This window comes from Schistocerca americana, chromosome 3, assembly GCF_021461395.2.
Source record: "Schistocerca americana isolate TAMUIC-IGC-003095 chromosome 3, iqSchAmer2.1, whole genome shotgun sequence".
Taxonomy (NCBI): domain Eukaryota; kingdom Metazoa; phylum Arthropoda; class Insecta; order Orthoptera; family Acrididae; genus Schistocerca; species Schistocerca americana.
This window is the reverse complement of record NC_060121.1, coordinates 346,424,365-346,450,426: the sequence shown is the minus strand read 5'-3', so window position 1 is coordinate 346,450,426 and position 26,062 is coordinate 346,424,365. Positions and strand designations below refer to the sequence as shown.

Sequence of the window (26,062 nt, the reverse complement as noted above, 5' to 3'; positions counted from 1 at the left end):
CTGAATGCTTCTTCAGCAAATCAACAACTGATTCTTTTTCTACCATTGTCAAAACAGAACTCAGGTTTCCTCTCTAATGGCCATTTGAAATTTTGAAATATCCTTCTCATAAACAACTCCTCCCCCCCCCCCCCCCCCCCTCCCTCATCTCCCCCTGTAGTAAAAGACTGAAAGAGGGCACAATTCTGAAGATAAGACATTCTATATAGACAACTATTTGTCAAAAACTTCATCATGATGATGGAATCACTGGAAATAATTCAAATATGATTTCAACAGTTCACTGAACATTGTTAGTGATAAACATTGTTTGACAGAGCATTACACTGCATCCACATCCAAGGGTTCTATGTAATGAAGTTGGAGTAAGAAATGAAATATAATGTGCATGTGACATATAGTAATATACTGAAAAGAATAATTATCCAAAACAATGAAACAATGCCACATACCCAAAGTTAGTACATGTTAAAGTGGCTGTGTGTGCGCTCGACACAAGACACTTCATAACAAAATATAAAATTAAATATAATTTGAGTGAGCCTATGAGGAATATCAATCTGAATAACTTCTAACTGAATGTATATCATAACAGCAACAACTACAAAGTGTACAAATTTGCTTCCACCATTTGCCGATAGGTGGCGACAATGGTAAGTAGTGGACGAAAGAAACAGGTCACAGACATCAGGCAGTTAGCTTCGACCTCAGACAACATAACCTCATTGAAACATTAGTCGATTTGTGTCTGCATCATAAAGTTGTTCTTGATTGAAAATGTCAGTTTACAAGCCTAATTCTTGTCATTTGTGGGAGATGTTACTGTTTTGTTTCAATATGGAGAAAACAGCAGCTGAGTCTCATCAAATGTTCTCAAGTACATGTGATAAGGATGCTATGAGTGAAAGAATGTGTCATGAGTGGTTCAATGCTTCAAGAATGGTGATTGTAATGTCATAGACCGGTATAGCGGTGGAGGAGAGAATGTTTTCAAAGATGAAGAATTGGAGACATTGCTTAGTGAAGACTCACATCAAATTCCAGAAGAATTGGCTCGATTAGTGGGAGTGATGCAGCAAACCATTTCAGAACAAGGCTATGGGCATGGTTCTGAAAGAAGGAACTTGGGTCCCATGTGAGCTGAAACCAAGAGACATTGAATGGCGTTTGTGTGTTTGTGAACAGTTGCTTCAGAGGTAAAAACAGAAGGGATTTCTGCATTGCATTGTGACTGGGGATGAAAAATGGGTTCATTATGATAACCATAAATGCAAATAACCATGGGGATATCCCGGCAATGCTTCCATGTTGACAGCCAAACCGAATATTCATGGCTCCAAGATCATGCTCTGCATTTGGTGGAACTAGCTCGGCATCCTGTACTATGAGGTGTTAAAACCAAGTGAAACGATCACAGGTGCTTGTTATCAAATGCAATTAATGTGTTTGAGCAGAGTATTAGAAGACAAACGGCCGCAATACAGCAAGAGGCATGATAAAGTGATTTTGCAGGATGACAATGATTGACCCCACTTTGCAAAAGAGGTCAAAACGTACTTGGAAACTTTAAAATGGGAAATCCTACCCCACCCACCATATTCTCCAGACATTGCTCCCTCTGACTATTATCTGTTTAGATCAATGGCGCATGTCCTGGCTGACCAACACTCCTCAGCTCATGAAGAAGTCACAAATTGGATCGATTTGTGGATCGCTTCAAAATATGAACAATTTTTTCGTTGCAGGATTCATACACTGCCCAAAAGATGGGAGAAAGTAGTGGCCAGCGATGGAAAATACTATGAATGATACATGTGTAACCAATTTGTTTCATTAAAGCCTCAAATATTGGGGAAAAAATGATGGAAGCAAAGTTGTACATGTTGTACTTTGGAATGGTCATGTTTTATTGGAAGAGTAAAATGTACAATGAGCATGTGGGCCAAACAGGGATGAAGTCATATGAACATATGCAGCACACAGTTATATGGTGCAGTATAACATACCAATTTGATAATGTGGTGTGTTTCCTAATGTTTATCTAACCAACAAATGATGTCTGTAACATTTGAAAGTTTTTAGGACCACAAACTGTTTGGAAGTTTTTGCCATTGTTCATGCATTTACATGGCTGTGGATGGATGCCATGCATCTTCAGGAAGTACAGCAGTTGCAGCTGTATCATGATTTTCGATACCTGTTGAGCTTTCAGTTATTCCACACTGCATTATCCTGACTTGGTGATGTGGGGCATGCCTTGGAAAAGAGTGCACTGTGACAATAATGATGATCTCGTCAAGAACAGGAGAATCATCTCAGTATATGTCAAATATGTATTAACTCTGTGGTGTGATCATTCTTGAGTTGAGGTTATTGTGGCGTTTCTATACAGAGATGTTAATATGAACAGCTACTGTATTTGAGAGTAAGAATATATGTCACATTAAATTGAGAAGTCTCATATTTATTTTCCAAATTGGGTATTTTGCTGTACATTTGGCCTCCAGTGATCACTGCAGAATTTGGAAAACAAAGTCCCAGCTGTTCAAAATTGTCAACCATGAAGAAGTAACAAGGTGATTAAATTAATATACTGAAGTTACAGCTCAGAAATAAACTAGTCATCTACAACCAACAGGAACACCGCAATTGATACATCTTACGTTACGAGGGCTATCCACAAAGTACATTATGTTTTGGAATTAAAAATAAATAAAGTGTTAGAAATTTTTTTTATTATATACAGATGAAAGCCACACTTAAAAACTACTTTTCTACATAGTTGCCATTTAAATTTAGGCACTTATCGTAGCGATGGACGAGCTTGGAAATTCCTTCATTGTAAAATTCGGCCGCCTGCGCCTTCAACCACGTGGTTAGCTCTTCTTGAAGCTGTGCGTCGTCATCAAAATGCAGCATAGCCAACCACATCTTCATTGCTGGGAATAAGTGGAAGTCGCTTGGTGCCAGGTCGGGACTGTACGGCGGATGAGGAAACAACTCCCACTTCAAAATATTCGAGAACTTCACGAGTGGCATTTGCCGTGTGGGCCCGGGCGTTGTCGTGAATCAGCAAGATCTTTGAGCCCAACTTTCCCCTGCACTTGTTTTGTATTGCTCTTCTGAGGTTGTGCAGAGTTTGGCAATACCTTTGAGAGTTTATTGTAGTGCCTCTTTCCAGGAAATCCACAAAAATCACACCTTTTCTGATCCAAAAGACAGTCATTACGTGGTTGAAGGCGCAGGCGGCCGAATTTTACAACGAAGGAATTTCCAAGCTCGTCCATCGCTACGATAAGTGCCTTAATTTAAATGGCAACTATGTAGAAAAGTAGTATTTAAGTGTGGCTCTCATCTGTATATAATAAAAAAAATTTCTAATACTTTATTTATTTTTAATTCCAAAACGTAATGTACTTTGTGGATAGCCCTCGTATTTACTTCTTTTTCCAAGATTTTCAATTGTAAATTTTTGTATGTTTTAAAATGAGCTGGTAAGGAGAAAAAAAATCTGTTCCATATTTAAAAATAGTACTGCATTCATGCTGTAGAATTTATCCCTATGAATCTATTACTCACCCCATGACTGAGATGTCTGTTTTTATGGAGATAGGTACACTGAAACGTTTTACATTGTCTTCCAAGGAACTAGCATTTTCTGGGTTGGTGCTATTTATTTCTGTTACAAATTCATACTGTGGTTTCAAATTCTCTTTGTAGAATGGCTCCAGAACAACTTTGTAGTGCAACTGTAAACATATAATTTAACATTTATGGTAGTTTACATATATCTGACTTATGTTGACTGTAAGATTCTAGAAGTATGGATAACATTCGTCATTCATCTACAACCACCATAATGCGTATTTGAATGAAGATTCCTGTTTAACATACAAATCATCATGACTCCAGAGATAAATTGTCACTTATATGTACAGGGTGTTACAAAAAGGTACGGCCAAACTTTCAGGAAACATTCCTCACACACACAGAAAGAAAATATGTTATGTGGGCATGTGTCCGGAAACGCTTACTTTCCATGTTAGAGCTCATTTTATTACTGCTCTTCAAATCACATTAATCATGGTATGGAAACGTACAGCAACAGAACGTACCAGCATAACTTCAAACACTTTGTTACAGGAAATGTTCAAAATGTCCTCCGTTAGCGAGGATACAAGCATCCACCCTCCGTCCCATGGAATCCCTGATGCGCTGATGCAGCCCTGGAGAATGGCGTATTGTATCACAGCCGTTCACAATACGAGCACGAAGAGTCTCTACGTTTGGTGCTGGGGTTGCGTAGACATGAGCTTTCAAATGCCCCCATAAATGAAAGTCAAGAGGATTGAGGTCAGGAGAGCGCGGAGGCCATGGAATTGGTCCGCCTCTACCAATCCATCGGACACCGAATCTGTTGTTGAGAAGCGTACAAACACTTCGACTGAAATGTGCAGGAGCTCCATCGTGCATGAACCACATGTTGTGTCATACTTGTAAAGGCACATGTTCTAGCTGCACAGGTAGAGTATCCCGTATGAAATCACGGCGGTGAATCGAGGAGGTACAGTACATACTGACAAAACTAAAATGAGCTCTAACGTGGAAATTAAGCGTTTCCGGACACATGTCCACATAACATATTTTCTTTATTTGTGTGTGAGGAATGTTTCCTGAAAGTTTGGCCGTACCTTTTTGTACCACCCTGTATATGGATGTATTTGTAATGCTATGAGATTGAGGTTAAATTATTCATAGCTGATGTAACAGAAAACTTCTAAGTGGATGTGTAATAGATTGTATCAAATAGATACAGCATACACACACAAATGATTATTAAAAATATTGCAGTATACTTTTTTTGTTCATATTCTGTGGCAATTATAGCTTTGTGTAGATGCACATCTAGTTAATCCATGTCTGAGCTATGTTTGTCATCTGTCAATGTCATTATACACATTTTCTTACAAACTTAATTGTGTTATCCCTACCACATAAGAAACAGAAACACACACATAATATTCAGTTACAGATCTGTATTAGTCTAATTTTACCAATGACCTGCATAATTTTGAAGGAAAAGTGATAATTTTTCACTTTTACATAGAGATGACAACAATATTAGTAAAATTTTGTTACTGTTCTTTAGGTACACACTATGTAATAAAATGAATCAAGTGTCACAACTTTATCTATGGAAAAGATTTGTTAATGTATTTCTTTGGCTTGGTGATTTCTCAAGAGCAGAAAATCATACAAATTTGGTAACAGTTAATAAAGATTCTACTGCCTCATTTTGAAAAGTCAAGAAAAGGATGGCTAAATTCAAACATGGTCAAAGCTCCGTTGATGATGTTCAAAGTGAAGGACATCTCAAAATGCAACCACAGCAAATCATCAAAAAGGTACAAAATTTGGCATTGGATTATCAACAAATGAAGGTGGATACTTTAGGCATGTTAGAACAAAGTGTATGGTACAGCTCACATGAAGAATTGATGGTGAGAAAACTTAGTAGAAGACTAACACAACAGTTGTTGACTCCAGACTAACAGCAAATACAATCTTCTCGCAATGTTTAACCAATTTTAAAAATAACCTATGGATTTTGTGCACCATGTTCTTACTGTACATGTGAATTTGGTGTGCAAGAAGGTGAAGTCAGTTTCATCTATTGTAAAGCATGGTCACCCACAACTGCATTAAAACTACAGGACATACAGAAAACAAACAAGTCAGTGGATAGAGTATCTCTCCAAGTTTTCAACTAACATTACAGGTGGGCACCATTTATGACATGTCGAATGTCAATACGTGTGTGCAATTCATTGAAGACACTGACACGAATTGACCAGGAAGTTGCAGCAGAGTCTGCTTTGGAAATCTGTTCTCTGAGTTGCCAGTATCCAGGCATGGAGTAATTCGATGTGAAAATATGGAGTGGATGGTCTTTCTGCATGTTCTGATATACCTGTTCCTAGTGGTGCACTCATCAACTAGGCCACGGAGTATATTATGAATCAAAACTTGGAGAGATGCTCTATCCTCTGATATGTGTCATTTTTCTTTATATCTTGTAGTTTTCATGCAATCATCTACTTAAATTTCCACGGGTACTTATAAATAACTCTGTACAAACTAAGTACACCTTTTTATAATAATAATGGTTTTAATCCATTTGTTAAACTTGTACCTTTAGTCAATTGAGCAAATAATGTCAATACAAGTGAATGTGCCATTACAGTCATTTTTTCCTTGATGGGCATTTATTGCTAGAGAGACACTTTCATAGTAAACATTTTATGTATTTGAGACCAGTCTGCATGAGCTTTGCACTTGTAGTGAGTTGCCTGATGAGTGTCCCATTTATCCATGCCAAAAGCCAAAATAATAATTTCTTGAGTAGGCACATATTATTTTTATATATGGATTTGGAATGTTAATAGACAAGAGGCTACATGATTACAACAAAATGTGTTACTAAGCTGCATCAGCTAAGATTTTCTGCTGTTGATCATTGTGTTCCTAAGACAGGATCTGTAGTGCCACAAATGGTGTATTGAGGTACACCAAGATTTGCTTATGCATGTGACCAGAAAGAATGTGTTTCATAGGAGTTGAAGATTTAGATATAAGTGGGGCCCATGAGAAATAGGGGCCTTGCAATGAACTTGTGCTGTCACACTAGTTGCCCTGTGTGACATACACTATGAACACGCGGCGTGGTTCCGGACCCATGGGGAATCAGTATGTCAATGAAAAGGTACCCACTGAGCACCTTAAAGTCATGTATTTAAACATGCAGTTACAAATTATTAAACTCATCTGAAATAGAAACTCGGAATTCGTAAGACCTATAGTCTCATGTGCTGTGATGCACACTACAGGACCAGTATATCTCATTGGTCCCAGGTATAAGCAAATGACACATCATTGCAGGATATGACACATATCATAACATCACATGAATGGTCTTTCATGGGCAGTTCATATATCTGCATCATCTTCAATGTGTGTGGGATCTTTTTTTTTATTTATTTATTTATTTATTTATTTATTGTTCCGTGGGACCACATTTAGGAGAAGTCTCCATGGTCATGGAACGAGTCAATACATGAAATTATAACACGAGTGTAGAAACAGATAAAATGAAATATAAGAAACATATTCAGGCGACAAGTCGTTAGTTTAAATAAAGAAAATCAAGAATGTAACAATGGAATTTGCTTAATTTTTTATCTCTTCCAGGAGCTCCTCGACAGAATAGAAGGAGTGAGCCATGAGGAAACTCTTCAGTTTAGACTTAAAAGTGCTTGGGCTACTGCTAAGATTTTTTAGTTCTTGTGGTAGCTTATTGAAAATGGATGCAGCAGAATACTGCACTCCTTTCTGCACAAGAGTCAAGGAAGTGCATTCCACATGCAGATTTGATTTCTGCCTAGTATTAACTGAGTGAAAGCTGCTAACTCTTGGGAATAAGCTAATATTGCTAACAACAAACGACATTAAAGAAAATACATACTGTGAGGGCAATGTCAAAATTCCCAGACTATTGAATAGGGGTCGACAAGAGGTTTTCGAACTTACACCATACATAGCTCGAACAGCCCGTTTTTGAGCCAAAAGTACCCTTTTTGAATCAGAAGAATTACCCCAAAAAATAATACCATATGACATAAGCGTATGAAAATATGCGAAGTATGCTACTTTTCGTGTTGAAATGTCACTTATTTCAGATACTGTTCTAATGGTAAATAAAGCGGCATTTAGTTTCTGAACAAGATCCTGAACATGGGCTTTCCACAACAGCTTACTATCTATCCGTACGCCTAGGAACTTGAACTGTTCCGTTTCGCTTATAACATGCCCATCCTGTCTGATTAAAATGTCAGTTCTTGTTGAATTGTGGGTTAGAAACTGTAAAAACTGAGTCTTACTGTGATTTAGCATCAAATTATTTTCCGCAAGCCACGAACTTATATCATGAACTACATTATTTGATAATGTTTCAATATTACACACAAGATCCTTCACTACCAAGGTGGTGTCATCAGCAAACAGAAATATTTTTGAATCACCTGTAATACTAGAAGGCATATCATTTACATAAATAAGGAACAGCAGTGGCCCCAGCACCGACCCTTGGGGAACGCCCCATTTAACAGTGCCCCATTGGGACTGAACATCATTACCACTCTCAATATTGCGGAGGATTACCTTCTGCTTTCTGTTCTTAAAGTAGGAGGCGAACCAATTGTAAGCTACTCCCCTTACTCCATAATGTTCCAACTTCTGCAGTAATATTTTGTGGTCAACACAGTCAAAAGCCTTCGTTAAATCAAAGAAAACACCTAACGTTCTCAACCTTTTATTTAATCCGTCCAAAACCTCACAGAGAAAAGAGACTATAGCATTTTCAGTTGTTAAGCCATTTCTAAAACCAAACTGTACATTTGACAGCAAATTATGTGAATTTAAATGCTCCAGTAACCTTGTATATACAACCGTCTCGATAACTTTAGCAAACACCGATGGCATAGAAATAGGTCTATAATTGTCAACATTATCCCTGTCTCCCTTTTTATAAATTGGCTTCACTAACGAGTACTTTAATCGGTCAGGAAACCGACCACTCCTAAAGGAAAAGTTACAGATATGGCTAAGTACTGAGCTAACATACGTGGAACAATACTTCAGTATTCTGCTAGATACCCCGTCATATCCATGAGAGTTCTTGGTCTTTAGTGATTTAATTGTTAACTCAATCTCCCTCTTGTCAGTATCATGGAGGAGCATTTCAGGTAACAGTCTCGGAACACTTTTTTCTAAGAGCGCTATATGATTCCCTGTTGGGACTAGGTTTCTATTTAGTTCACCTGCTATATTCAGAAAGTGATTATTAAGTACTGTACATATATGCGACTTATCAGTAACACGGACATCCCCACCACGCACTGATTCTATATTCTCGACCTGTCTCTGCAGACCAGCCACTTCCTTTACGACTGACCATATGGTTTTAATTTTATCCTGAGACTTAGCTATTCTATCTGCATACCACATACTTTTTGCCTTCCTAATAACTTTTTTAAGCACCTTACAATACTGTTTGTAATGGGCTGCTGCATTTAGATTTTGACTGTTTCTAACGTTTTGATATAATTGCCACTTTGTTCTACAAGATATTCTTATCCCTTTAGTCAGCCACCCAGGCTGCCTGTTTGTGCTAGTACCCTGTTTTGAACGTTCTAACGGAAAGCAACTTTCAAAGAGCACGAGAAAAGTCTTGAGGAAAGCATTATATTTATCGTCTACTGTAACAGCACTATAAACATCTTGCCACTCTTGTTCCTTGATAAGGTTTACAAAAGTCTGTACAGCAACTGGATCAGCTTTCCTAAAAAGTTGGTAACTATATTTAACATGTGTTGCAGCACAAAAATCTTTTAGACTTAAAATTTGTGCATCATGATCTGAAAGGCCATTCACCTTTTTGCTAACAGAATGCCCTTCTAATAATGACGAATGAACAAAAATATTGTCTATGGTTGTTCTACTGTTCCCTTGCACCCTCGTTGGAAAGAATACGGTTTGCATAAGATTATATGAATTAAGGAGGTCTACCAGCATCCTTTTCCTTGCACAATCACTTATACAATTAATATTGAAGTCACCACATATAACTAACTTTTTGTATTTCCTATAAAGTGAACCAAGAACCTCCTCTAGCTTTAGCAAAAAAGTTTTGAAATCGGAGTCTGGGGATCTATAAATAATAACAGTAAGAAGTTTAGCTCCACTAAATTTAACCACACCTGCACAACATTCAAACACCTTTTCAGTGCAGTACTTTGAAACATCAATTGACTCAAATGGGATACCGTTTTTCACATACATGGCTACTCCCCCACACCGCAAAGAGCTCCTAGAAAAGCTGCCAGCCAACCTGTATCCTGGTAAAGGAAGCCTCTGAATTATCTCCTTATTTAAGAAGTGTTCAGATATACCAATAATTTCAGAGTCAACATCTATAAGCAGTTCACTAACTTTATCTCTAATACCTTGTATATTTTGATGAAATATACTAATTCCCTCATTAATCGGATACCCAAGCTTTGTAGAAAGTGGTTTCTTTGTTAGAGAGACTTCCCTTAAGCAGGAATACCTATCAGCTGACTTCAATCTAAAAAAGGTACAGCTCTAACACCCACAACTACCGGAATTTTCCCATGAGTGATCCCACCACCCCCACCTATGCTGTCACCTATAAGTTTTGCCAACCTCCCCTTCCCATACCTGTTGAGGTGCAGGCCATGTCTAGTGAAACCCGTCCTACTGATAGACTCCACCGACACCACTGAAATGTGACTCATGCCTTCTGTTATCAGCGCACCCCCAAGTCTCATGTTATTACGCCTGACGGCTGTATTAAGATGAGGCCGATCGTGACGCTGAAACAGTTCCACGAAGTGCACATTCGTGTTGCCAGTCTGAGTGGCTATCTTTTCCAGGTCACCATCTATGTCATACTCCCCATCCCTATCAATACTATTACCAGCCCCACCCACAATCACTACCTGATCCTCTTTAGTAAAATCCCTACATAACCCCCCTATGTTAAAAGTCACCTGAGCCAATCCTGCATTAGGCTTCACAATGCTGGTGACCTGGTACTCACTCCCCAAAACTTCCTGCAACTGCTGGCCTACACCTCTACCATGAGAACTACCTAACAGCAGAACCTTCTTCTTTCTCTTAGACTTTACAACTGTCCTAGCCACCGTAACTGCTGAGGTCTGCTGCATACTTCCTACATCTACAGCTACTAGAGATTCCTCTCCACTAGACTCTGACAGTTGGTCATATCTATTACAAACACCAATAGTAAAACTATCTGAAAATCTCCTTCTCCTAGCAGATCTCTTGCCAACAGCCAGCTCCCATTCCCCAACCCCCTTCTTCCTCCTCATCCTATCTAGCTCCTCCTGTGCGTTTTTCAACTGCACCTGAAGGGCCAATCATAGGATAACTTTTATCAATGGTTTGTTGCACAAACAATCAATCTGTTGTTTGTAGTTTCAGCTTGTTTTCAGATGGAGTAAGATGTGAAAAAGATACAACAGCAAATTATCACAAATATTTTATATGTATGTGAATTATGATCCTCAGTGTACCCTAGGCTAGACACCAGTAGCAGTAGCAGGTGACTGTCTGATAGGTCCATAAGTTCTCCAAGCACATCTTTCAGGTGCTGCATGCAAGGGCTCTGCAGTGTAAGACTGAATGTTATCTCAGTGAGCTGGCATAAGTCTAGGCTGTGTATGGATATGTACTATGGTTATTGTCATTTATTTATTTAACATGTTCCATTACATTGTAATATTACATGTGCAAAGGTTAACTTAAAATGTTATATGTTAGCCTTCTTGCATACATCCAGGTTTTTCAGGGTATGTATAAAGTTATAGCTAACACCAAAGGATTGTCTTACAACTGAAAATATTATTGAATTACGAAAGCTGTGAAAATCTGTTATAAACTTATGTCTAAGTCCGATTTATTAATAGGCCATTGTTTTCCTTTCTCTTTTGTTAAATTACTGCAGCCTAAAAGCAGGTAGTCAATATTTGGTCTCCTCCATCAGTTACTGTGTCATCAGTCACTTTGAACTGTTTATCATAGGTTTTCAATTCTCTGCGGCCTGTTAACATAGCTGTAAAGTTCAGTGCTAGCTTTAGCTTAATTATTAAACAGTGGTGGATCTTAGGAAAATATGGTTTGTGTTTGTGGATCGTAGGAAAATATGGTTCATGTTTCCCCCATTTTTAGTTTGTTGCCACTTAATCTCCCATTTGTTTATTTGTCTTTAAACTCTCCCCATAGTTTTTCTCTATTGCACTTACAGGTATTTTGCTGCCGCTTACAGTTTTCCTTGATAAGGCTGCTCTGTTAGCTAGATTATCAGCTAGTTCACTGTCTACACCCCAGTATGAGTTTTAATCCATCCAAAATTTATCTGCCAGTTGTATATGTGGCAATTTTTGATTTTGCCTTGTGTTTCTTCGCTCAAGAAGTTACAATTCTTTGGATTTCATAGCAAAAGGTATGCTATGATGGTAATTTTGTCAGGGTTGGAGGTTTGTGTAGTTGTTGTCTTTATGGGAAATGTTGACAAATGCCAATTAAGTACACTGCAGCCATGTTTTTATGTATTGCTGGTGAGGGGTGAGGAAGGAGATTTAGTGTTCATAAAATTGTCGACGGACACTACATGCTAGGATGTTGGGCCAGTACTTCTCTGCAGAAGATCAATCAAGTCTTGTGCACAAGAAGTGGCACAAAAAAAGTTTGAGAGCTCTATTTACGCACTCTTCTGCAAAGTCTCACATCCATCTTCCTTGAAGAAGTGCCGCAAATTACCACTGGACCATAGCTTATTTTACAATGAACAGCTTGATGACCAGACAAATCCAAATTATATGGTGATTGATAAACTCAGTGTTTCCACTCACTTTCAGCAATATAATGTCAGATCATGCTAAACCTGCAGTTTAGTAGTGCCCTACCTTGTCCCCCTTCCCTCCTTGCTAAAACCTATGATGAGAATGAAAATTGATCTGGCAATAGTGAACTGAGTGCTTTAAAGTAAAAGTTGTTGCAGTACCTACCCTATTCATCAGAGCTGACAGCCCCTGATGCCCAGCTATTCCCATGTTTGGTGAAATTCTTGGATGGGGAAAAGGTTTTAGTCCAATGATGTATTTGTGGCAGACATAAATATGCATATTATAAAAATCACACGCCATAGGTTCAATCTATTCATAGTTCGCCTGCTTAGCTGAGTGGTAACATGCTCGCCTACCACGCAAGTGGTCCCGGGTTCGATTCCCGGCCAGGTTGGAGATTTTCTTTGCTCGGAGATTGGGTGTTGTGTTGTCCTCATCGTCATTTCATTCTCATCACTGGCACACAAGTTGCCCAATATGGCATCAAATGAAATAAGACTTTCAATTGGCGGCCGAACTTCCCTGAATAGGGACCTCCCGGCCAACGATTCCATATGGTCATTTCATTTTTTATCTATTCATATTTCACAAAGTCCAATAGCCTAAAATGTTCTCCACTGCTATACTGCAGCATCTGTCCCATTCGCCTGCAACATCGGAATCCCGCAGTTGCCTTTATCACAGCAAGTGAAACCAAAGCACATGTTTACTGTATGACTGAGGCTGCTTCCAGAGATGAAAACACAGCCTAGTGTATCAGCCAATGGCTGCCAGGGCCCGCTACCTGTGAACCATGGATCAACAGCAGTAACAGATGTCATGATCAACAAGCAGACTATTTTCTTACATCACTTGTGATCAAAAATACTCCCCACAGGTCCATCCACTAACTGGCATTATAAGCTGGTGCACCACTGTCAAGAAGGCAGTTTGGCATGCCTCCTGGACTTGTAAGGATTTGCTGTCCTGGCCGCAACATCCATGTGCCTCGTCTGCTGGTAGCCCTGATTCATCAGGAGTGGCAGCTTCAGACGGTGACCCAAGAATGTGATGTAACAGTGGTCTGGCCTCCCTGGACAGCTTTGTGGTACTGCTGTGCCAATCACTCTCTAATAGCTTTATTTCTGTGGTTTCTTTGGTGGACTTTCTGTAGTGATCAACTTGTGAGGAAAAGAATTTATTTTGTTATTTCTGTGTTATAGGATCCAAAGTGGGATCCATACTTTGTTTTCTGCTTAAATTGTGTTTTATTTTGACTACTTTGTCGACATCAGCAATGTTCTTGTCTGTTCATTTTTACCAATAAAAAGAGATTGAGGAATATCATTTGCATTTTGTCTCTGCTACCGCAGATACAGCACAGTCTGACGGCTTTTCCCTTTTCTCTCAAAATGTAAATGACCCAATATATGACTTGCATGTCACTTTTTTACAGGGACCATTACATTATCTCCTTTTACTGTGAGAATTAAGATTTAGATTTACAATATTAAAAAGGATAACACTTACAGAACATTAGGAAGGGTTCTGCCACGCATCAATGGAAAATTCAGTTAATGTTGTTTAGATTTACTGTTATAAGTTGTTTGGTTTATTCCTTCCAACGTTTCCTTTATAATGAGATTTGAACAATTTACTGATTGTGTATATGTGTGAATTTTTGACATTCATGATACATAAAGTTCAGTTCAAGTGACATGACTGTACGTTGCTTACAAGAAATTGTAGTAAAAGCACTGAGAATTTCATTCAGTTGGCTGGACAGAAGTATGAAAACACCAAAAAAGTGAAAAATTATCATGCCTAATATAGTGTAGGAAACCTGCTGGCATTCAAAAAAGCTCCCAGTCACCTCAGAATGGATAAACAAAGGTGCCGTATGGTTTTCAAGGAAATCTTATAGCACACGTCCGGCAAAATAGTGTCTAGTTCAGTTAATGGTAATGGAGATGGTTAGTAACCACACACTTTTCTCTTCAAAATAGAGCACAATGGTTCAATAATAATGAGACCTAGTGACTGTGTGATCAGGGGAGATGGGACAATTTATCCTCATGCTCATAAAACAAGTCCTGTGTGAGACAAGCTGTGTGAAGCAGGGATTTGTGAAACTTCCTGGCAGATTAAAACGGTGTGCTAGACCGAGACTTGAACTCAGGATGTCTGCTTTTATGGGCAACTGCTCTATCATCTGAGCTACCCAAGCATGACTCACAACCCATCCTCACAGCTTCAATTCCAACAGTACCTCGTCTCCTATCTTCCAAACTTCACAGAAGCTCTCCTGCAGACCTTGCAGAACTAGCACTCCTGGAAGAAAGGATATTGTGGAGGCATGGCTTAGCCACAGCCTGGGGATATTTCCAGAATATCCTCCAGGCTGTGCTAGTTCTGCATGGTCTGCAGGAGAGCTTCTGTGAAGCTTGAAAGGTAGGAGATGAGGTACTGGTGGAACTGAAGCCGTGAGGATGGGTTGTGAGTCGTGCTTGGGTTGCTTAGATGTTGGAGTACTTGTTCGCAAATGGAAAAGGTCCGGAGTTCGAGTCTCAGCATGGCATGAAGTTTTAATCTGCCAGGAAGTTTCATGTCACCCCACACATTGCTGCAGAGTGAAAATTTAATTCTGGAAACATCCCCCAGACTGTGGCTAAGCCATGTCTTCACAGTATCCTTTCTTCCAGGAGTGCTAGTTCTGCAAAGTCTGCAGGAGAGCTTCAGTGAAGTTTGGAAGGTAGGAGACAAGGTAGTGGCAGAACTGAAGCTGTGAAGATGGGTCATCAGTCATGCTTCGGTAGTTCAGATTGTAGAGCACTTGCCCATGAAGGGCAGAGGTCCCGAGTTGGAGTCTGAATCCGGCACATAGTTTTAAGCTGCCAGGAAATTTCATACCAGTGCACATTTTGCCGCAGAGTGAAAATTTCATTCAAGGGATTTGTTGTCTTGGATCACAGCATCTCCACAGTGGAACAAACATTGTACCACGAGATGGACCTGGTCAGCCTTGGCAGAAAAGTGACCATACAGAATAACCATGGGGCCCAGGGAATATCAAGATATAGCTGCACAAATCATCATCAGACCCCTACCATAATTCACTCCTGCAACATAAACTTGACCAGAAGTTTGAAACAGTGTGAAACACGACTCATCTCACCAAATGACAGTTTTCAATTGCTCCATAGCCCATGTTTTATGGCTTTGGCACCAGGTTTTCCTTTTAAGGGCATTTGAAACACAGGTGAATAGTTTTGGAATTCCAGCTAGCCCTGCAGTTTCCTTATTACAGAATCTAGTTATTTTGTTGTGCTGCTGAAAGGGTTTGTGACTGTGTCATTCAGTTTTGCAACGATTTTTGTGGCTGTCGTCCTCTTGTTTTTCATGACAATCATGTTCAGCAATCATGTCATGATCACTCAGCACACACTTTCATCCACTTTGTGACTTAGCATATAAAGTTTTTCTGCTTTCCCTGCATGTGGTACAAATCTTTGATACAGTGCCTCTTGAAACACCAAACATTTTGGCTACCTCGGTTAAGAAAGTACCCACCATATGAGTACCAACAATGTGCCCACATTCAAATTCACTTAGCTCTGACACAGTGCACTCACTGAGAATGACTGACACCTGCAACATATTGATGATGTTACACTGGTAACGTTTATGGTCAAATACCAGCACACCCTGCAGGCTTGGTAAGCATTTGCATTTATGTAGAAGCTTGCATTTCCTGCAGTGTTGCCATATTTTTGTACAATTCCTGTAGCTTTTGAAGAAGATAGCAAATTGTGGAACTGTTACAGTCATTCAACTTTTATAGTGAACAATGAAAGTATGTTTGGTGGTAAGCAGAAACTGCTTGGAGGAATACTAATAGCGGTCCAGATTTATACATAAACACTTATATCTATATGCACAGCAATTCAAGAGATATCAGCATTTACTTGGAGCAAAATGCATATATCTTACCTGCTTATTTCTTGGCAAAGGATTACCAATATCACACTTTAAGGTATTATTATTTTGTGTGGAAGGGGCAGAACATAGTACTGGAATTTCTTGTTCATTGTCATCCAATCTCTCAATTTTAGTGTAATGTAAACCAGGTGGAATTTTCAAGTTATACATTGTTTCAAATGAATCTTCTCCCATATTTATTACTTTGACTTCTATTTCAAGTTTCTCTCCTGATCCTAGAAAATATCTTGTTACAGCCCTGGAACATGGTGATAAGCAAAAGATTCACATTTATACAAGTGGAAAAAACACCACATATTGAAAACTGTAGTTACGAACTTAGTATATGATTTAAATGCAATGTAAATACAAAAATAAATAATAAGTAAAATAAAATATTGGACATACTAGATTTACTGATATGTGGTTGTTGTATTTATTGGGAGGATTTCTTAGTAACATTCTTCACTGTCTTTGTTAGCAAGCTTAGAATTTCTGTCTACTAAAACTGATTATTTTTCAGCATTATACCAGTAAATCATGTTATTACATGAATATTCAGGAAATGTCGAGTTTTACATAAATATTATGGTTATAAGATATCTTATTCGTAATACTGTCCAGCATAATAATGTTTAAAGTGCGCAACAAAGAAATAAGTTCAGTTAAACAAAGTCACACAACTTACGGATCTGTTTCCAGCACAAGATCAGGTATGCATATATTATCAGCACCACAGTTTTTCTGTATGTTGATTGCATCATGTTCTGATAGTGGCTTTCTCTGGTCGAGAACTGGTGTCAGTGACCGCTGAACTCTCTCTCTGCTATATTTTGTATCATATTTTATCACTGCCTCAAGAGGTGATAATTTATCTCTTATTCCAGGCTTTAAAACAAAATTTAACAATGATTACTACTTAACTTCCACTTAATTATACTACTTTTACAAATTAATTTTAGTTGATCTCTTTACCCGAATGTAGACTGAATGACTTCTGCAGTATTCAGAATTTCTGCTGAGAGTCAGTGTGAAATTCTTTGAATTTATACCTTCATTTCGATGAAAGAACAATCTTGGACTTTTCGGTTTTTTGGCATCCAGTACTAACTGAACTTCAAATTCTGAAAATATATACAAGAAATAAACTTTCAATGAAATGTGATGATAACTACAATTACTAACCAAATCTGATTCTACATTTCTGGTACCAGCAGATTTAGTTGTAACAAAATAACCAAACTGCAATCGATATTAAGAATATGAGACCAACTCTTATGATTAGACTTTATTAGCTGAGACATCCTTTTCCCCACAGATTCATAGTGAAGACAACCTCAGGTATGCAGAATGTATGATAAAACAAGAATACATAAAACACATTTGGAAATACAAGGAGATACAGTAATGTTCCTTTCATAGATCCTAAATAAAATTTTCTTATAAAACATATTTTTATTTCAGAGGTAATACCAAAATTGTCACAAAAATGTAAATCTACGTACACTGAAGTGCACAAGATAATTCTTAGACTACTGTAGCTATACATTATCAAACAGAAAGTTTATACATTTATTGAAATTGATCACATTGCTGCATTGAATATGTGCAGAAGTCAGATTTTACATAATACAAATCTGATATTCTTATTAATATTTATGTTGACTGATTCTACTAAAAAATTGTCAATGGAGTTACATGCCACCAACAAAATCTTTATGCTCCTGTTAAAGTGATCTTTATTATTTCATGAAGTGTTTATTATGAGGGTATTCTCAAAAGTAAGGTCTCCTATTTTTTTTATAAGTGCTTAGACCTGTTTATTTCCACAATGGTTTACATCAGTTTACAGCTTGAAAATTTAGCTATTTTTTGACATAATCACCATTTCTGTCGATGCTTTTTTGTAGACGCTGTGGCAGTTTTTGTATGCCCATGTCATACCAGCTCACCACCATGCTGTTCAGAAAGTTACGAACCTCTTCTTTCACCTCATCATCGGAGAAACTCAATTTCCAGGAATCATGAAGTGAAAGACATTGCCAATACAAGAAGTATACGCCATTACAACACCCCTCGGAAATCCGTGACAAGAAAAATTGTCATGTTTGTTGGAATCACAGAGAAGCCTGTTATAACTGGTGCCTGAGGAGTTCATGTGGCTGTTAGAAGAAAGGCAGTACTTGCCAGCCACAGATTTAATATACAACAAAATTCTGACAGGGAATGTAAGGCTGATAGCATTAAAACCTGGTAGAATTCCCAATCATTTGGAACTGACTGTGGAAGAAGGATCAATCCTCTCTTATCTGAGTACAATTACTACCAGTTCTGTGACTCTGCCATCAGTAGTGAGCCCTTCTTGCTCAACTTGCACCTAGTAATTTTGTGTCAAGCTTACCACTCTACCCAATGGTTCAGTGTCAAATGATCGAAACACTTCATAAAGAAACTTAAAATTCCTTTGCCTAACATTCTGTCTGCTACTTAATTCAGTCCCTTCAGATATTGGAATACACATGTATAATTCCTCAGTTTACAATAAAACAAGTGTGGCAGTGTTGAAAGTTCTGATGCCAGTCCATGATTTCTGAAATTCCTGGCTTCACTTATGTATCCTAGTTCATGTTTTCTCTGTGTCTTTTTGTCTTCCATAACCAGATCAAAGCATACTACAGTTAATTTTGTTGTATCTGACTTCTTGGACACTGAGGTGGCAAGAAATTATATAGTTAATTAGAGCACTCGAAATAAGCAAAACATTATTAATTATAACACTTTTAACTTTGAAACTTCCTGGCAGATTAAAACTGTGTGCCGGACCGAGGCTCGAACTCGGGACCTTTGCCTTTCGCGGGCAAGTGCTCTACCAACTGAGCTACCCAAGCATGACTCACGCCCTGTCCTCACAGCTTTACTTCTGCCAGTACCTCGTCTCCTACCTTCCAAACTTTACAGAAGCTCTCCTGCGAACCTTGATAGTTCTGCAAGGTTCGCAGGAGAGCTTCTGTAAAGTTTGGAAGGTAGGAGACGAGGTACTGGCAGAAGTAAAGTTGTGAGGACGGGGAGTGAGTCATGCTTGGGTAGCCCAGTTGGTAGAGCACTTGCCGGTGAAAGGCAATGGTCCTGAGTTCGAGTCTTGGTTTGGCACACAGTTTCAATCTGCCAGGAAGTTTCATATCAGCACACACTCCGCTGTGGAGTGAAAATCTCATTCTGGAAACATCCCAAAGGCTGTGGCTAAGCCATGTCTCTGCAATATCCTTTCTTTCAGGAGTGCTGGTTCTGCAAGGTTCACAGGAGAGCTTCTGTAAAGTTTGGAAGGTAGGAGACGAGGTACTGGCAGAAGTGAAGCTGTGAGGATGGGGCATGAGTCGTGCTTGGGTAGCTCAGTTGATAGAGCACTTGCCCGCAAAAGGCAAAGGTCCCGAGTTCGAGTCTCAGTCCGGCACACAGTTTTAATCTGCCAAGAAGTTTCATATCAGCGCACACTCCACTGCAGAGTGAAAATCTCATTCTGGAAACATCCCCCAGGCTGTGGCTAAGCCATGTCTCTGCAATATCCTTTCTTTCGGGAGTGCTAGTTCTGCAAGGTTCGCAGGAGAGCTTCTGTAAAGTTTGGAAGGTAGGAGATGAGGTACTGGCAGAAGTAAAGCTGTGAGGACGGGGCATGAGTCGTGCTTGGGTAGCTCAGTTGGTAGAGCACTTCCCCACGAAAGGCAAAGGTCCCGAGTTCGAGTCTCAGTCCGGCACACAGTTTTAATCTGCCAGGAAGTTTCATATCAGCACACTCTCCGCTGCAGAGTGAAGATCTCATTCTGGAGACTTTTAACTTTGCTTGCCAGGCTTGGCTGTATCTATGAAACGGCACACATGGACTTGCTGTTCACAACACACTACATGATCTACGATTAGTGAGTGGTTAATTGATACAAAATCAGAATGGGCATATTGTGGCTTTACCACAGTCACTAGAAAACACAAGTTCATTGTCACTTGTTGATATAGTACTGATAGTGTTGGCTCATAGGCACAGTTCCCAGGAGATGGAAGTTTATTCACTGCCCGTTGGCTGACACAAGCTATGTCATGGTGATCAGGCAGCACAACAATGCTACTCGGACAGGAACTACCTGGAAGTGGACAGAATCCTACCTCAACCATAACTGCTCTCCTGGCCTCTGGCAATGCTAATTCACAGCTTTGCTGTGCAGTATCTCTGTGGTGGTCAATACTTCTTGCACTGCTTTAGATACACCATGACACAGTAGTCATTAAAAAGCCTTAAGGGCATGCAACAATTTGCTTTAAGGATGCATTCAAATACAGCCACCACAAATATTACTTTAAATCACAGAAATGGTGATAGTAATATAAAATAATTTAATTTAATTCAATAACCTTGTAATTTCTGAACCCCATTTTCTTATATCCAACTATCCCTTGTGGGTTTCTGCTTTCTGTTCCAGTGAGGCACGAAAGCCTAAAACTGATGCACAGCATTTTCAGATTTCAAGGAAACTGCTGATTAGCAGCTGGTGATATCCTTCAACACCTGTCCTAAAAAGCACCTACCATCATTCTGCCTTCACACACTACACTGCCACTCAAGAGTGTAACTTCTGTGTGGCGCTTCATAGCCCATATCATGATCCTCAGGATTTAATGTTATATCAGTCAAAACCATATAGTTTTTCATATCTTGACCTGGGCTACTTAGAAAAAATTTCTCCCCATCCAAGCTGCAACATAAAAGCCAAACTCAGGTTCAATTACCTCACACTTGAATGTGTAGCACTGACTCTGCACCCATGCTTGGATGCATGCTTCTCATATTACAGGAACTGATTTTGCATCCTGCACATAACAGAGCTTGGTGCTGTTGTGCTGTTGTGCTGTTGATGGACACTTCTATGTTCTGCTGAAAGGGTGAATGTCATATGTCATCCTACAGGAGAGTCTCCATCTGATTTGTATCTCTCAGCACTGTCACTTTGGCTCCACGCTCTGCCTCTTCTCTCCTGTCGGCCCCAAAATAGATACAATTGATAATTCAATCACATTTTTCAGAATTCTGGGGATGCAGCTGTGCCATAGCTACACTTACACCTTCTTCCAGAAGCTTTGAAATGCGAAACTAACAGCTCCTTCACTAGTGGTGTGAGTTCAAGGATACTTCCTCTGACAGTCTTAATTGTGTGGGTTTGTAACATTCCAGGCAGACAATTTGGCCACCTGCTACAGCTCAGACAGCCTGCCATGAGCACCACTCCTGATTGATTATACACTGTTGTGTCACTGTTCTTCAGTAGCAAGGACTTCAAATTTTTACACTTACCCTTCAGTATGAGGTGCTGCGTTTTGACTTTCCCACTGACTGGGAGTTCTGCAGTTACACAGACAGCCTTCCAGTTTACATTTATTACTTGAATGGATGAATAATTTATTATATGCATCACAGTAAGTGCCAATTTTTGCAAAATTTAACCTGAAATTTTCCAAAGAGACGAATTTCATCTACAACAAGTGGCCAGGCAGCTGTTTGACTGTTCACTTATTCTGGAATGTTCTGGCCAAGTAGGGACCCTATGTTCCATCTAGGATATTGCTGAAATAATTATCAATATTCAAGAGCAATTACATAGCATCATTGAAGCTGTTCAGGATAGAAGAACCAAGAGAGTTTGGTTCAGAACCAGTGGAATTCTACCAGTGGAGTTGTTTGGAACACCTGACCAGGCTGAAGCCAATTGCTGGAGTAGCACTAGTCAACATGTGACATAACTTGTTGTAAACACTCAATTGCCCTCATCCAGCAGAATGTGTGATTAACACATTTAGAAGACAATTTTATCGCCAATATCTGACAGATCAGGACAGTAGCTGCTGAGTTGGTATTGCCTTACATGCATTTCAAAAACATTGTTAACGGTGATGTGTAGCTAGTGCATGGAGAACTTACCAATATCACCACTATGTTGTAAATGCCAAGGCTTTACAAGTCATCCTTTTTAACATGTATGCTGCTCAGCTATATGTGAATGCTCTTCATACTACCATTCCATTACAGTTACGGCATTAACTCAGCATAGTCTGATGCCTGCCAACATATTTCTGCACTTATTAACCAACATCACCACCCAAGCAAAGGCTCAATTACAAATGGCTTTCCTGTCAGGGAATCTTTCTTTATGCACAACTACACTGCTGATAGCGTGCAGCTGTTTTGGCACAATGATAATCTCACTGTAAAGCATATTTCACTCAGTCAAAAACTGCTCCACTGGTAAGTGACTGGTTACATGACCAACTTAAAGTGTTACTAAATTCTAAAGAACACTCTTTGTTGTGCCTTTCTATGACTCAGCATCTCTTCTATATGGTGACTAGCAACTATCCTTTTCATTACAATGTACCATTCACTTTTAAAGCTAATTGCTCCTCCTCATCTTCGGTTTTACCAGTCTCTTTCTTCCCTATGTCTCATATTGCCTTATTTTGTTACCCAATGTGATTATCTTTATCTTATCATACATTTGGTTCAGTGCCTGTATTATTCTCTTCCATACTTTGCAGTATGGTGGGTAATGAGCTGTGGCATCAACATCAGAGCTAATATAAAGGTCTAGGGTTCAATGATGAGTGAGTTCGTTGAAACAATATGATGTTTTGATGAGTGTCAATCCTGTCATCTTCACCTGAAGGAGATTTATGAGCAGATTAAAATTTCCTGCAGGTGCTCAGTATATATTTACTGTTAAAAAGAATTTGTTATGAAATTCTATTTCTGCCATACATTGTTCCATATGCTGTACTAAGGAAAATTTATTAGTATCTGTGTTCTTAAGTGCATGATAATTCCTGATGATTATGGCAGTTCCTCCTGTCTCCATTTCAGCTCTACAGAAGTAAGATGCTAACCTAAACCCTGTTATACTAGTAGTCACATGATGGCAGAGAGGCGGATTATATCAAATCTAATTTATCAATGTAAATTACTAGTTCATTAATTTTATCGCTCAGGCCTCGAATATTCTCATGCAATTGGGATAGCTGACATTTTACACTGGCCTCAATATAATTAGGTGGAAATAAAATTTCTTGTCATCACCAAAAATTTTCAATTAACAGCTGTTCGTTCAGATATAGTATTCTACAGTTACACTGTTTAATTTCTTCTCAAACAGAATCTTTGTTTCAGTACTAACCTCCCTTAAAACTTGGTTTTATTCTGGCCTCCTAACTCTATAAAAGATGCTCTGGCACCTATAATCCCTCATATTTTTCCACTCATGGTAGTGAGTCCCACTATTAGGTTTTTTGCTACTTGCCAAGTCAGATTTCCTCCCCTAGCCTCTTGAGGGGAAGGTCAAGTCTAATATAATCACGTCTACTGATAGAATCAATAAGAACCACAATGGTGTGTGACCCTGCAACTGAAATAAGCAGCCATTCCAACTCCAAATTAAATTTCCTGACAGAAAATCCAAATCAGTGCAATCACAATGGTTCAGAACACATACAAATTCAACACTTGTCTGTCTCAATGTTAATGTGATCCTTAACACACCCCACTCTACATTGCACTCTAGATCTCTGTCAATTTTACTGTCCACCCCAACTATTATGAACATGGTGGCTTATTCGCTAACATCTTTACAGAGTGCTCCTAAATTCTCGTATCACCTTATCCTTTCCCTAAGAATGGTGACAACAATTTCCACTATAGATTCTCAGTTAATCAGTTTAATTTAATTCCCTCTTACCTTTACATCACATTTCACCTCTTCCAGACCCCTCCCCCCTCTCTGACCCATTCCTCTTGCCTACTTTTCATTATTTATGATAAACTACTTACCATGCTGAGGATCAACACCAATGCCACTATATTTAAAGCACATTGTAACAGTTGTGCACGTGGTCATGGTACCATCTCTTAATGTACAATTATTCTCCTCAAGGCTTATAACCTTAGACTCAGGACCAAGCGTTACTCTGGCATCCATCACTATTACTGGTCTTGACCTAAAATTAAATAAATATTAATGAGTAAGTTAAACAGGTCTCAGGACATTTTACTAGGAAACAAGAACAATCATATTACAGCAGTCCCTGCAAACAGTAATCCAGTAAGTAAAAAGTCCACAGCATCTTTATGGAAGACTTTTTTATAAGATAAACTAGCCTTTTCCCAGCAGCTTCTTTTGTGTACATGTTTGACACATACATTGCATGCATCTCTTCCTCCCCCCTCTATGTATCCACCTCCTCCTCACTCTCTGTGTCTCTATCTCCTTCTCCCCCCCCCCCCCTCCCCATCTTTACCATCCTCCCTCACCCCCTCTCTCCAACCCTATTTCTCTCCATCTTCACTCTGCCCATACCCAAATCTCCCTCTCTCTGTCAGACTTCTCATGCTCTCCTCTTCCTTTCCCACCTCCCACCTGCCCACTCTATTTATCCTTATCCCCTTTCTTCTACTCTGGCACAATTGTGCTTTTCTTCACTTTCTTTGGAAAAAATCCATCTCTGAAAGACCTGTTTGCTATGTACAGCAATGGTGTCACTATTTGTTCACTTATTAACTTTCTTATGTGATTCAATATTTCATCATTGTCACTTGATTTCTTGGAGTTTATTTAATGTATAATTTTCCTTGGTTCACCTCCTTTGAGTTGTTTCAAGAACTTGTTCCGTATGATTTTTTTATACCTTAGAAACCTTCTTTTTTGGAATTTTCTTCCAAAGTTTAAATTCTCTGCCACATTTATATATTTATCACTGAGTATGTTTGCCACTTCTGTGCCATACCATCTGTAACCATTGTGGTGTCTATTTTCATTGACCTGATCTCTGTTTCTTTGTTTGATCCATATTTTCCTTTCTTTCACCATTAATTACATTCAAAGCTACCTTTATCTTGTTTTTGAATTCATTATGCCAGTGATAATTGCTCTTGCTTTTGCCTCTCATCATTTTTCTGTACTACTTTTGAATATTTTATAGTTTTCAGGTTTGCCCTTTATCTCACTTCCTGCACCTTCCTATGGCATTCTAATATTTCACTGGTAATCCATGGAGTTTGATTCTGCAGGTTTTCTTGTCTCTTTACTATGGGGAATGTGTCATTGAAACGATATTTATTTATTATAATAAATGCATCAGACTTTTTATTTACATACAGGTACAATAACTTTCATTCCAGATCTCCCTATGCAATATTGTCCTAAATATCTTAATATTTCGCTCACTGATGAACCTGATTTGTTCAGTTGTTTGATTGGATTCTGATAATATGTCATTAGTTTGGTAAAAGCACTTCAGCTGTCCATGATGATCAGATACCTCTGTTTGATTCCACATGACTCATGGTCACACCTAATAATATTTGCAATGATTTTGTCAATAATTGTCTGACTTTGAAAGTCTGTCTTGTTGGTACAGATATTATTGCCTCCATGTTATAATGTATTAACAGTGCTTCAGAATCTTGCCTCATTTTGATCATTTTCCTATGTTAAAATAATCTCTCTTTTCATAATCATTCCTAGTAAGTTAGCTTTTTTCAGAAAAGTGCTGGTCTTGCCATCTGGTGACCT

The 26,062-nt window shown here is 38.8% G+C and overlaps 1 protein-coding gene across 1 annotated transcript in view; it reads right to left on the bottom strand.

The window, feature by feature from the left end:
* Window positions 1-26,062, bottom strand: part of LOC124607403 (integrin alpha-PS2-like) — a 431,869-nt gene that overhangs the window by 25,757 nt on the left and 380,050 nt on the right. Inside the window, exons 11-15 of the mRNA XM_047139727.1 lie at window positions 24,322-24,488; window positions 17,439-17,587; window positions 17,152-17,351; window positions 16,476-16,722; window positions 3,580-3,749 (exon numbers count right to left, since the gene is read on the bottom strand). Coding sequence (XP_046995683.1) covers window positions 3,580-3,749; window positions 16,476-16,722; window positions 17,152-17,351; window positions 17,439-17,587; window positions 24,322-24,488 — 933 coding nt within the window. The remainder of the gene's footprint in view (window positions 1-3,579; window positions 3,750-16,475; window positions 16,723-17,151; window positions 17,352-17,438; window positions 17,588-24,321; window positions 24,489-26,062) is intronic.